Source organism: Schistocerca piceifrons, chromosome 2, assembly GCF_021461385.2.
Source record: "Schistocerca piceifrons isolate TAMUIC-IGC-003096 chromosome 2, iqSchPice1.1, whole genome shotgun sequence".
Taxonomy (NCBI): domain Eukaryota; kingdom Metazoa; phylum Arthropoda; class Insecta; order Orthoptera; family Acrididae; genus Schistocerca; species Schistocerca piceifrons.
In genome coordinates, this window is record NC_060139.1 from 294,113,888 (window position 1) to 294,127,570 (window position 13,683).

Below are 13,683 nucleotides of genomic sequence, written 5' to 3' on the forward strand. Positions count from 1 at the left end.
ATTGAAAAGAGACATGTACACTATGTGATCAAAAGTATTCGGACATCTGGCTGAAAATGACTTACAAGTTCATGGCACCCTCCATCGGTAATGCTGAAATTCAATATGGTGTTGGCCTACCCTTTAGCCTTGATGACAGCGTCCACTGTTGCAGGCGTACGTTCAATCACGTGCTGGAAGGTTTCTTGGGGAATGGCAGCCCATTCTTCATGGAGTGCTGCACAGAGGAGGTGTATCAATGTCAGTCGATGAGGCTTGGCACGAAGTCGGCGTTCCGAAACATCCCAAAGGTTTTCTATAGGATTCAAGTCAGGACTCTGTGCAGTCCAGTCCATTAAAGGGATGTTATTGTCGTGTAACCACTCCGCCACAGGCTGTGCATTATGAACAGTATGAACAGGTGCTCGATCGTGTTGAAAGATGCAGTCGCCATCCCCGAATTGCTCTTCAATGGAGGGAAGAAAGAAGATACTTAAAACATCAATATAGTCCTGTGCTGCGATAGTGCCACGCAAAACAACAAGGGGTGCAAGCCCCCTCCATGAAACACTCGACCACACCATAACAACACCGCCTCCGAATTGTACTGTTGGCACTACATACGCTGATGACTTTCACCCAGCATTCACCATGCCCACAACCTGCCACCGGATCGCCACATTGTGTACCATGATTCGTCACTCCACACAACGTTTTCCCACTGTTCAGTCGTCATTGTTTACGCTCCTTACACCAAGCGAGGCGTAGTTTGGCAGTTACTGGTGTGATGTGTGACTTATGAGCAAACAGCTTGACCATAAAATGCAAGTTTTCTCACCTCCCGCCCAACTATCATAGTACTTTCAGTGCATGCTGATACAGTTTGGAATTCCTGTGTGAGGGTCTGGATAGATGTCTGCCTGTTATACATTACGACCCTCTTCAACTGTCGGCGGTCTCTGTCAGTCAGCAGATGAGGTCGGCCTGTACGCTTTTGTGCTGTATGTGTCCTTTCACATTTCCACTTCACTATCACATCGGAAACAGGGGACCTAGGGATGTTTAGGGGTGTGGAAATCTTTCGTACAGACGAATGACACAAGTGATACCCAATCACCTGACCACGTTCGAAGCCCGTGAGTTCCGCGGATTGACCCATTCTGCTCTGTCACAATATGTAATGACTACTGAGGTCGCTGATATGGAGTACCTGGCAGTAGGTGGCAGCACAATATATCTAATATGAAAAACTTATGTTTTTGGGGGTGTCTGGATACTTTTGATTACAGAGGTTTTTTTTTTAATTTTTGAATAAGTTACGGATTTCCGAGAGAATGATCACTTCGTGAGTCAGTACAACAGCTTAATGTCACGATAATGGATTGGTTGCGCCAGAGGTCTATGTTAGGACAGAATGTGACGATTTGGAAACATTGGCAAAGCCAATGAATCTTGCAGTAGAAGAAGGTGTCTGTGGTGACACACTGATCTGTAATGTAAAGTGAAGTCTAGGCTATTTTGGAATGCAACAATTTGTTTGTGAGTTATCGAAGCCAACGAATCTGACAGTGGAAAAGATTTCTGTGGTGACAAACTGATCTGTAGCGTAACCTGATGTCTAGGTTTGGTTGGAATGCAACAGTTTGGTTGTGAGTTATCAAAGTCAACGCATCTGACAGTGGAAAAGATTTCTGTCTTGACAGACTGATCTGTAGCGAAGTCCGAGGTCTAGGTTAGACTGGAATGCAACAGTTTCGTTGTGAGTTGGCGAAGCCAACGAATGTGACAGCCGATAACATTTCTGAGGTGACAGACCGATCTGTGGCGTAGCCCAAGGTCTAGGTTAGGTTGGAATGCGACAGTTAGTCAGTGGCGAAACCAACGAATCTGACAGCGGAAAAGATTTATGTGGTACCGGTAACAGACAGATCTGAAGCGTGACCAGAGGTCTAGGTTACGTTGTGATGTGACAGTTTGGTTGTGAGTTGCAAACGAATCTGACAGTGGAAACGCATTGTGTGGTCACAGACTGATCTATAGCGTAGCCTGAGGTGTAGGTTTGGTTATAATTCAACAATTTTCTCGTTAAAGCCAAGAAAACTACGTGTGTTACGAGACTCGCCTGTAGTGTAGCGGGAGTTCTGTGTTAGGTGTAATGTGCGAATTTCGTTCAGGTGTCGAAGAAAATGAATACCAACACGAATGTACTGTGCCTGGTTGATCTGTATCGTATGTCGTGATATATGATGTTCTTCGCAATATCCTAATTGTATTTACGACTTTGCCGAATATTTTGACTGTGTGGTTCAGTTATGTTATTGGAAAACCGCAGCTGATATTATGAGTGTTGACATTGGCTGACAGCATACTAGTGATTTAACGTTATCAGTTTGTTCGTTGTGATGCTACGTAGAATTAGTTCCGACTATTACTCGATTTACGAGGAATTATTTATTACAGATATTTCGCTGTTTCCGAGTGTAACATGAGTTACGGTTGTTCGCGAAGCAAATATTATTTCCGAGATTTATGGGAGTCATTATCAACAGTAGCAAACTTTGGAAAAGTCCCTGCGTCTGTTAAGTGTATTTTTAGTTTCCGTTTTTGAATGATAGTTTTGAGTCTTTCGTTTAGTAGCATGGTTTTTTTTTCAGATACATGGGCTGTTCTTTGAGAAAATTAATATGTATTTCTTACTTTGGTAGTTACTGATGCTTTCAACAGACATCGGTAGTTATAGTTTTCACCAGAATCATTTCTTTCCATTTCGTATTTTATGTTCTGGCGTCCATTATAACGGTAGTGTGTGTTTTTATGATAGGGGCTACCCGACTACTTTTTCGTTCTCTAAACTATTTATTTCATTACAATATTCATAATCCCAAGTGTTTGTTTTGAGACGTTGTCATTTTTTTTCTTTACTCACTGTTTCTGGTCTATTACGGTGAAGAAATCGACGTTAATACGACGCCACATTGGGAATAATGTTTATGACGTTTGTCGCATGTTATTTACGTCACTTGCCAAAGCCAACGGCTGTTACCGAAGTCTTTATCCGCTTTGAAATTTATTCTCATTTAAATTCAGATTGTAATCAGTTTGATTTTAATGCTATTACCTTCAAATATTACGTAAAACTGATTAAAACTATTTCCGAAGCTTATTTTGTCGGATTTTGAGGATCAGTGGACAAAGTTCAAAACCATCGTACAATATGCGTTAGATGAGTATGTGCCAAGCAAGATCGTAAGAGATGGAAAAGAGCCACCGTGGTACAACAACCGAGTTAGGAAACTGCTGCGGAAGCAAAGGGAACTTCACAGCAAACATAAACATAGCCAAAGCCTTGCAGACAAACAAAAATTACGCGAAGCGAAATGTGGTGTGAGGAGGGCTGTGCGAGAGGCGTTCAATGAATTCGAAAGTAAAGTTCTATGTACTGACTTGGCAGAAAATCCTAAGAAATTTTGGTCTTATGTCAAAGCGGTAGGTGGATCAAAACAAAATGTCCAGACACTCTGTGACCAAAATGGTACTGAAACAGAGGATGACAGACTAAAGGCCGAAATACTAAATGTCTTTTTCCAAAGCTGTTTCACAGAGGAAGACTGCACTGTAGTTCCTTCTCTAGATTGTCGCACAGATGACAATATGGTAGATATCGAAATAGACGACAGAGGGATAGAGAAACAATTAAAATCGCTCAAAAGAAGAAAGGCCGCTGGACCTGATGGGATACTAGTTTGATTTTACACAGAGTACACGAAGGAACTTGCCCCCCTTCTTGCAGCGGTGTACCGTAGGTCTCTAGAAGAGCGTAGCGTTCCAAAGGATTGGAAAAGGGCACAGGTCATCCCCGTTTTCAAGAAGGGACGTCGAACAGATGTGCAGAACTATAGACCTATATCTCTAACGTCGATCAGTTGTAGAATTTTGGGACACGTATTATGTTCAAGTATAATGACTTTTCTGGAGACTTGAAATCTACTCTGTAGGAATCAGCATGGGTTTCGAAAAAGACGGTCGTGTGAAACCCAGCTCGCGCTATTCGTCCACGAGACTCAGAGGGCCATAGACATGGGTTCACAGGTAGATGCCGTGTTTCTTGACTTCCGCAAGGCATTCGATACAGTTCCCCACAGTCGTTTAATGAACAAAGTAAGAGCATATGGACTATCAGACCAATTGTGTGATTGGATTGAGGAGTTCCTAGATAACAGAACGCAGCTTGTCATTCTCAACGGAGAGAAGTCTTCCGAAGTAAGAGTGATTTCAGGTGTGCCGCAGGGGAGTGTCATAGGACCGTTGCTATTCACAATATACATAAATGACCTGGTGGATGACATCGGAAGTTCACTGAGGCTTTTTGCAGATGACACCGTGGTGTATCGAGAGGTTGTAACAATGGAAAATTGTACTGAAATGCAGGAGGATCTGCAGCGAATTGACCCATGGTGCAGGGAATGGCAATTGAATCTCAATGTAGACAAGCGTAATGTGCTGCGAATACATAGAAAGATAGGTCCCTTATCATTTAGCTACAAAATAGCAGGTCAGCAACTGGAAGCAGTTAATTCCATAAATTATCTGGGAGTACGCATTAGGAGTGATTTAAAATGGAATGATCACATAAAGTTGATCGTCGGTAAAACAGATGCCAGACTGAGATTCATTGGAAGAATCCTAAGGAAATGCAATCCGAAAACAAAGGAAGTAGGTTACAGTACGCTTGTTCGCCCACTGCTTGAATACTGCTCAGTAGTGTGGGATCCGTACCAGACAGGGTTGATAGAAGAGATAGAGAAGATCCAACGGAGAGCAGCGCGCTTTGTTACAGGATCATTTAGTAATCGCGAAAGCGTTACGGAGATGATAGATAAACTCCAGTGGAAGACTCTGCAGGAGAGACGCTCAGAAGCTCGGTATGGGCTTTTGTTAAAGTATCAAGAACATACCTTCACTGAAGAGTCAAGCAATATATTGCTCCCTCCTACGTATATCTCGTGAAGAGACCATGAGGATAAAATCAGAGAGATTAGAGCCCACAATCTCAGTAAAAGTATCACTCTTCTGCATATCTTCCTGACTTTCACTACAGTTTTTTAACATTTCAACTTCTCTATTTATGACAATATCATCTGTGATCAGTCTTGTGGAGCTTCCTGTGCTATTCACTAGGTCATTAGGAACAATAAGGGTCCTACAATGCTCCTTTGGGATATGCCTGACGCTGCTTATATGTTTGGAGATTCCTCTCTATTAAGATAGGTATGCTGTGCTCTATTGGATAGGAACTCTTCAATCTAATCACAAATTAAGTCCAATCTTCCATATAACTCAAATCTACTGGAGGGGGCTATACAGCTATACAAGTAACACCAAATAGGTAAATTTTTGGACCACGTGGGGTGGGCTGACGCTACTATTTGAAGTCATGATATCCTCAGACCACTCCATGCATGGGGCATTTGGAAATGTTGTCTAGTGTTTTTACAGTCTTTCCTTGGTGATATTATTTTGTAGCTCTAGTTACACATTTGCTATCAGATCATTTCAGATAAGGGAGCTGAGTTCCTCTAGGCAGTATTTTAGGTCGTATTTTGTCTTTAATAACATCATCCTTATGTTAAAAGTGGGGAAACCATTTTATTTTTATAGAGTCTGTTAGATTCAATGGCCTAGCTTTTCATTGGAAGCTTAGAAGGCTGCCACAGCCGAGGGACCTGGTAACTTGATCCTCCTGAGCACCTGGTATTTTATGATGCACTGTATGTACAGAACATGTTGAGCAAATCAAGCTGTCTGCTCCTGTTTTATAGAGTTTATATGTCATTGTGGTTTGATTATGTGGATCTACTCTTCTAAAATTAGGTAACAAGATAAATGATATAAAACAACACAGTCTGTATTTTACTGACATTCTACGGTGTCTGGTGTGATGTAAAGAATTGCAATTTCTTGAAAGTGTGTATGGTATGTAGCAGTGAGACATTATGGCAGAAAAATATTACTATGACTCCTAATTGTTCTCTGAGAATGTTCCCTATGATACTTAATATGCACTGCATAATCTCTGCATCTGGAAACACATTTCTGTCAATCTATTTTTTTTTTTTTATTTTCTACAAAATACTATTATTAAAACTAAATTGTAAGGAACTACTGCATTGTTTTTGTGCCATTTCTTTATTTTTCTTGAAATGCAAAAAATGTCTCAGATGTTTTTCCACAAATTGGAAATGTTTCACTTTTTCCAATAAAAGCAACTTCTACAAGTAATCAAGGACAATGAAATGCAATAAAATTTCTTGTATCACATGATCAAAATGTCTCCAAATAGGATACTTCTTAAAAAGTCAATACAAATTTTTTTAATGTCACAAATGATCCCACAGCTATAAATATTTGACATATCATTTCCTATACAGTCTCCAATACTTGTAATTTTTGTAACGCTTAATATTGTGGAATTGAATACAAACACGTATCTAAGTTTACTCGACAGTAACATTCATCTCACAGTTGTCCAGTACAGCCAACCAGCATTCAAAAAGTAATCCCACGTATGACATTTTGTTATTACTCTTCGTACATAAATACTATTTATTATTCATTCTCTCAAAAACCAGAATTTTTTATTGAAAGTCCTCTGAAGCTTATATACGATATCATACCACTGTTCTAAATGTTGAACTCAATGATCTCTTCATATTTTACAGAGATAATGGTGTTTTCATAAATCACTTTTTCTTTTTTACACATAACTCTTGTGAAGGTATTTGGTTCTTCTATGCCATTTCACAATCAACGGTTACACACACTTCCTTGGAAATCCTCATTTACCACTCATTCACAGGTAGGAGTTGTCACTATTATCCATTCACTCGATTGATCAATCCCAAAGTATTCTTCTGAACCTTGTAACCTGCATCGTTTCTCCAGTGACTGAGGTTACCTCCTACGAGCCCACCACCCCCTGACATAGAAGAGCCAGTTGCCGACAGCCGACCGCCGCACGCAGCATCACAGCTCAGTCACCTGGTAGGGGGCGTGGGCTGCCTCTCAGTAGAAGTCAGAGGACTCAAGCGTCTTGCACTGCTTGCTCAGAGTCGCGTACTGCCCATGGTTTGGTCCAAGCATTGCAGAGGCTCCGGACCCGTGCTCGTGCCCTCCGCCGCCTGCTGGCTCATGATGGGAACCGTGCTGGGACTTTTCCTCGCGGGAACTCCGGCCATCTCTATAGAGAAACACGTGCAAATAAGTTAACACTGCAACTTGATTTGGCACATGGACCATGTATATATTTAAGCATTCTAGGCATGCTAATTTGTGGTTTTGTTGCTTTTTAGTGTTACCTGTTTAACAGTTATACAAGTTATGCAAGAAATTGTTGGTGTATATACAGGAATCACCCAGCTTCTGTTCAATATCACAAACAAAAAAAATGCAAATTATTACAGAGTAGTCATACTGTGATGCAAGGAACAAACAAAAGTGTCTTTCTTTTTTAGATTCCTCTTTCCACTTATTTAACACTGCAGTATTGTGAAAAAAGGAAAATTTGAGGGGGAGACAAAGTTGAAGGGGTGGGGGTGGGGCACCAGAGAAACTTTCCTTCCCATTCTTGGGTGTGAGTGATCTGCCCTTCCTTCCCCAATCCATCTCTCTTTCCTCTGCCGAGAAAGGAGCTAATGGTTCTGAACCCTATGATAGTTTCTTACACTTTTTTGTATACACCAACAGTACTAAGAATTTTGCCAACTGAAGGTGAGTATTGGATGGCAATTCTATCTCATAATTTTATAGTATTCTCATATGTAAATCACCCATTTGTAATTTTAAAAAATAGCTATGTGAGGAAAATGTTCGCATCCTCCTATCCTGGATTGAAAGCTGATTTTCTTATTTACAGAATTGTCCACTAGACTACAAATGTTTTGTTTTATTTTTTTTTATTTTTTTAGCACTGATGAAGCAACATTAGTCAAACTGACTGAAATAACTGAAAAATGGTAGCCATTAAGTGAAGTAGATTGGAGAAATATCAAAAATATGTCACAATGATTACACTGCAGTAAATGCGTGACACGTAGTATGCTAACAGAGATACAGAGAGTGAGTGAGTGAGAGAGAGAGAGAGAGAGAGAGAGAGAGAGAGAGAGAGAATACCAGTGCAGTCAAATGTTGCATTAATGCTTCAAGCACTTTAGTTGGAAGTATATACACTTTACTTTTTTTGTATGTAACCAGATTCATTTTAAACATTTAATTTTATATTTCACCTGGGACATGTTCATTTAATTATTCACTGTAAATTACTTTCAAGACTAAAAATTACCAGGCTAGTAAATCAGACATTATTAAGACCAGAGTGCAAAGGGTAAAGAGGGATGTCATTCAAATACTTGTGGGACACGTGCATAGTAAGTGCAACTGTTAATCAACTGCATGCAAAAATCAAAGAATGATTGTAACCAGTAACTAGATTGAACAGACTGAGAACACTTACAAATTTTCTAATTACAAATTAAAACAAATAATAATGCTAGATTTGTAAATACATTAATGTTGCATTACATCAAACGAGAAAATAAACTTAAAAAGAAAAGCAACGACATAGAGCCATGAAGCTATGTCAAAAAATAAAATAAAACAAAAAATAAAAAAGATGAAACTTCTACATGTTTCACCAACAATTTTGTCTGTCAGCAACTGAAATGGAGTGACCTGTATATACACATTGTCATGTGCAAAGAAACAACTTTTTGCATGCTAAAGAAAGCTATATACGTTCAAATAAACAAATGGCTACTCTTATTGGTTAAGCATACGAGCCAGTTCAGTATCTGAATTTTATGGAATAAATGTCACATGTGGGCTTTAGGAATTGTACATTGACAGACATCTTTCCAAAGGGTGAGTGAGGTCACTGACAATCAAATTTAGCACCAGCACATAACAAGTGGCTTGCTAAGTACAACCAATTCTTAGAAGTCTAGAGATTGTGTGCTGCCATCTTCCTGTGAGTACACCTACATCCTCTAAGAGATACCTCAGGAGATATGGAATGCATCACGTTCCATCACCTTACATGGAATTAAACATCTATCAACCCCTCTAGATGGGGCCTCAAAGAAGATGCATTGATCTGGAAGGCATCCAATGATCGCGAAGATGTAGATGACTTCCAAAAAACACTGTTACATTATATCTTAAAATATTCTCTTGAAAGTGACTGCACTATAACTAATTAACTGTTGAGAGGCACTTTTTTAATTGTAAGCAGTTTTTTGGCTTCTTGGACAATGATTTTCCAAATGCTTCTCACAATAAATGCAATGGCCTGGTCCTGTCAAGTAATTTCAGATAGTTTTCCACTGCCCAATATAGATGAACCACATATAGTAATGTTAACATTGTTATAGCTATATTTGGAAGTCATTAATGCCAAATTTGATGACTATGGTGGGAATTTCAGCAATTTGTTTCGATACACCTCAGTTTCTCCATTGCTAAAGCCACTTTCATTGTCTTGATGAGCAATAATGTTCTTATTTTGCAGTCCAGTCCTTTGCTCTTTCTTTCATCCATTGTATGCTACTCAATAATGTCTTCTGTGTCATAGAAAACAAGGGCCACAAACTTTCTAGCACACAAAATCAGTTGCATTCTTGTGAAAGTAGTCCAAACATGGCAGAGTGATTACTTCTGCATTTTGTGGCACATATCATGAACAAAAGTGGAAACATAGCTAAATGGAGTATCTTTGTTTGCTCTGATATCACACCTCTTCCAAACAAATGCTAACTTTTTATTCTTGTTTGCAATTTACTTCCGAAATGCAATTATCTAGTTAATAAAAAATTATTTCAGAGGATATGTTTTCCAAATTATTGCCATGCAGACTGTAATTTACATTAGAGGAATTTTTATTTTACAGATTAACTTGACAAACAAAGTTCATTGTGTCATTTGCTCTAAAAATTCTGCACTACTTTGCTCTTGGTCACAGTGTGGCAGTGGCCGTTCATCCTGGTGGACGGCTGGTTGGTAGTTATACCAATGTAAAATTCTGTGCGATGGCTGCATACCACCCTGTGGCACAACACACAGCTGAACACAACATGCTTGATTTCAATGGCTGCTTCACAACCTGGGCCTTCCGGATCCTCCCATCCACCAACAGCATTTCTCAACTGTGCAGATGGGAGTTATCCTAACAACAAATTGTCCACTCCTAAAATGATCCTGGCCCCATTCTACGATAACCTGCCATCCCCACATCGTCCACCCATGGTTCCTACCCCTTCGTCCTATCTCGTCCTCCCTTTTCGCTTTCTCTCATCCTCTTTGTGTGCCTCTCATCCTCTTTGTGTGCTGGGCTCTGCCAATGTACCCACCTGTCCTTTCCGTTTCCCTGCACTTCTCATTTTCAGCTCCTCTCTTTTTCACTGCCCAGTTTTCCCCAACTCATGACCCTGCACATGGCAGTCTAGCCCTGCTTGCCCCACCGGACAGTGCTTTTCTCTCCCTCCACCTGTACCCTTCTATTTCCCCCCCCCCCCCCCCCCCCACCTTTCCCTGCCCCACTCCAGTCACATTCTGGTCAGAGTTACAGGTGGTAACGGTCATGTGTGCAAGAAGTGCACTTCCTTGTGTGAATGTGTGTTTTCTTTGTTGAAGAAGACTTTGGCCAAAAGCTCTAATGTGTAATTGTCTTTTCATTTTGCCTGTCTGCAACCCAATGTATCATATTTATGGTGTGTAGCAATCTATCCTCTTCCTAATATTGTTGCTATTTCAGTGTGGAGTTTTAATTGTTTGAATATGTGTAAGTGCTGTTAATCAGATTTTATGATGTGGGCAAAATAACAGAAAAAGTGGAACAACATTATTGCGTCAAATTTTGTTTTAAGTTTCGTGATTCTCAAGTTGAAATAATTTTCAAGATTCAACAAGCGTTTTGGGATGAAGCAAAGGGTACCACATAGATAAAAGAGTAGTAACCACTTCAAAGATGACCACTGAAAGGGTACAGATATCATGTACTTGAAGAATCAGATCTACCCTCATGTTCTTTTGCTACAGCACAGCAACATCACTGACAGGAATGCTCCATTGTTCTAGAAAGGAGATATTGGTTCCTGGATATCTTTTTGTGTGGAGTGAATCAGTTGAAGCTTAGCAAGCCTGCAGGTCAGGTCCCAAGAGCTCATGCTCCACACATTGTGTGTAAAAGTGAAGTATTTTATGGAAAGATTATACTGAAAGCTACATCAGAGTTAAAATACAAGTAGAATGCATATGTGTATGAACAAACTCAGATTTTAATTTCATTCTGAGGGAATTGTTATGTAGTGTAAAGGCGATCATGTAATAATGAATCAGCAATGGTAAACTCATACAGGCTTGTGATAACTGAGTCAGGTAGCATCTGCAGAGTGAGTCTCTGCCCCCGTTAGCTGAGTGGTCAGTGCGGCGGAATGCCACGCCAAGGGGCCTGGGTTGGATTCCTGGCTGGGGCAGGAGATTTTCTCTTCATTATTAATAAAAATATTTTGGAAGGGACAGAATTGTTGCACAGTGTGGAATAATATGGCATGCATCTTAGGCTCATGGTCAGGACTTTAATTATTGGTGCATGTACCTTGGAAGTAATTTCATCTGCTACTTCTGGCTATATATTAATGTCCAATGCCTAATTTTATTAACCAGGCAGACAACGACAAGAATAATCAACTTTAAAAGCAGTAAAATAGAAGGGCAGAGTACATTTGTTGACCATTGACAAGACAGAGAAGTTTGTATCTTCAGATGAATGTGTGGAGAGAAAAATAAGAAGCCAAAATATATTTGTCATTTGGTGATAATACCGAATTGTTCAATCTTCATACACTGGAACATCCACTACAAGAAAGATGTCGAGCTGAACCACGGGATAAGAAAGGATCAAGGGGATGCCACATCACAATGAACAGCACCCGGAAATAGCAGAAAATATATAATGTAAGTGTTGGGAGTTAATGTAGGCCATTAACAAAAATTATTGCTGTAGAAACAGTTAAGTTGTCCAGCTGGGAAGAAAGTGATTGAAACTGTTTGAAACAAAAAAGTGTATTTCAGAAGTTTTAAATACTGATAGAAATTGTGAAATCTTCAGGATACATAACAGTAAATTTAAAATTGAATAAATTGAGGAATAGCACAGCACAGGAAAGTACTTTTAGTAGGCCATTAAAACAACATAATGTGTAACTAATAAGGTGCACTACTCTGGCAATTCCAAGAAAATTGCAAGAGAAGATTTACACATCTATTATGTAGCATATGTATCTGTGCATTAGAATTCTTGGTGGTCAAGTGATTGGTGTTCAACGTTCATAAGACGAACATATATGAGGCGACAGTTTGACTTCCACTCAAAATTTAACTATTAGTCAATTTTTTGCATCACTGGTCATATTATTTAATTTGTATGGCCTTTGAGATGCAATACAATGGAGAAAAAAAACGTGTACTTGCATAAAGTTTCACTTTATGTTTTCCATATTTGTATGACAAATACCGTCCTGCAACATCCGTTAGTAATTTGTCGCTCTTGTGGCCTGGCATATTATGACTTACTTTATTACTGATTGTGAATAACACATTCGCATAATTATTTATCGATGTTTGAGTTGGGTTTTCCAAGCCTGTCCCTTGTCCTTGAAAATTTAGCTACAAATCGTAAATAGTCAAATAACATGAAATTCACTACATCTTCATGAAAATATGTGTACTTTTTTTATTATATTAGCTCTCAAATCTCATATAAATTAAATAATGTGACCACTGATGAAGAAAATATAGATTAAAAGAATGGGTGATAGTGAGATTCAAACCGTTGTCTCCACCATGACCTGCTTGGTATGCATGTACACTAACTGCTTTACCACAGTGACTTCCTATGCCTGGTACCTTTGCCCAGTTGTATCACAAACATAACAGACACTAAAACTTCTCTTGCAGTTTTCTCGGAATTACCAGAGTAGTAGTACACCTTACTACTTGCACATTATGTTGTTTTCATGGCCTACTAAAGGTGTACAAAGCTTGAAGTAGATCTGTGATCACAAAGTCATGGCCTCACCGTGTAAGACAAGATGCAGGCAGGCATACCATAATTAATCTCCCTGACAGACATCCGGATGAGGATAGTTAATTAGTCAATGAAGATCTTTGCTGAAAAGCTAAATGTCATACCCACTCCAAAAGTGCTATCAGTGGCAGATTACATGAATTCTCCGGGGAACTAATACCTAAAAAGTTCAACAGTTGCTTCATTGACTGAACTTTTTAGACACATTCTGACATTGAATTATTTTCTGTTTGAAGGAAAATATTATGAACAAACTGATGCCATGGCAATGGGTAGTCTGTTATCACTTGTTGTTGCAATCTATATGTAGAACACTTTGAAACAAAGGCACTAGAATCCATCAAGTTCAAACTGACATGTTTCTATCAATACATGTACGACATGTTTGTTGTGTGACCACATGGAATGAAATAAACTTTAAGAGTTCCTGGAACATTTAAACTCTATCAACCCTTAAACAGATTCATGATGGTATTTGAAAAAAACTTTCATTGGGGTGTTAGCCACGAGAAAACCCCAACAAGGTCCCTGGGTTACAGCATATATAGGAAGTTAATGCACACTGA

The 13,683-nt window shown here is 39.4% G+C and overlaps 1 protein-coding gene across 2 annotated transcripts in view; it reads right to left on the minus strand.

The window, feature by feature from the left end:
* Positions 1–6,335: 6,335 nt before the first annotated feature.
* The window catches only part of LOC124777089 (protein tweety), a 183,357-nt gene continuing 176,009 nt past the window's right edge, over positions 6,336–13,683 (minus strand). For both annotated transcript variants that reach the window (XM_047252368.1, XM_047252367.1), the window contains exon 10: positions 6,336–7,216. In XM_047252368.1, the coding sequence (XP_047108324.1) occupies positions 7,083–7,216 (134 nt within the window). In that variant the 3' untranslated portion in view covers positions 6,336–7,082. The remainder of the gene's footprint in view (positions 7,217–13,683) is intronic.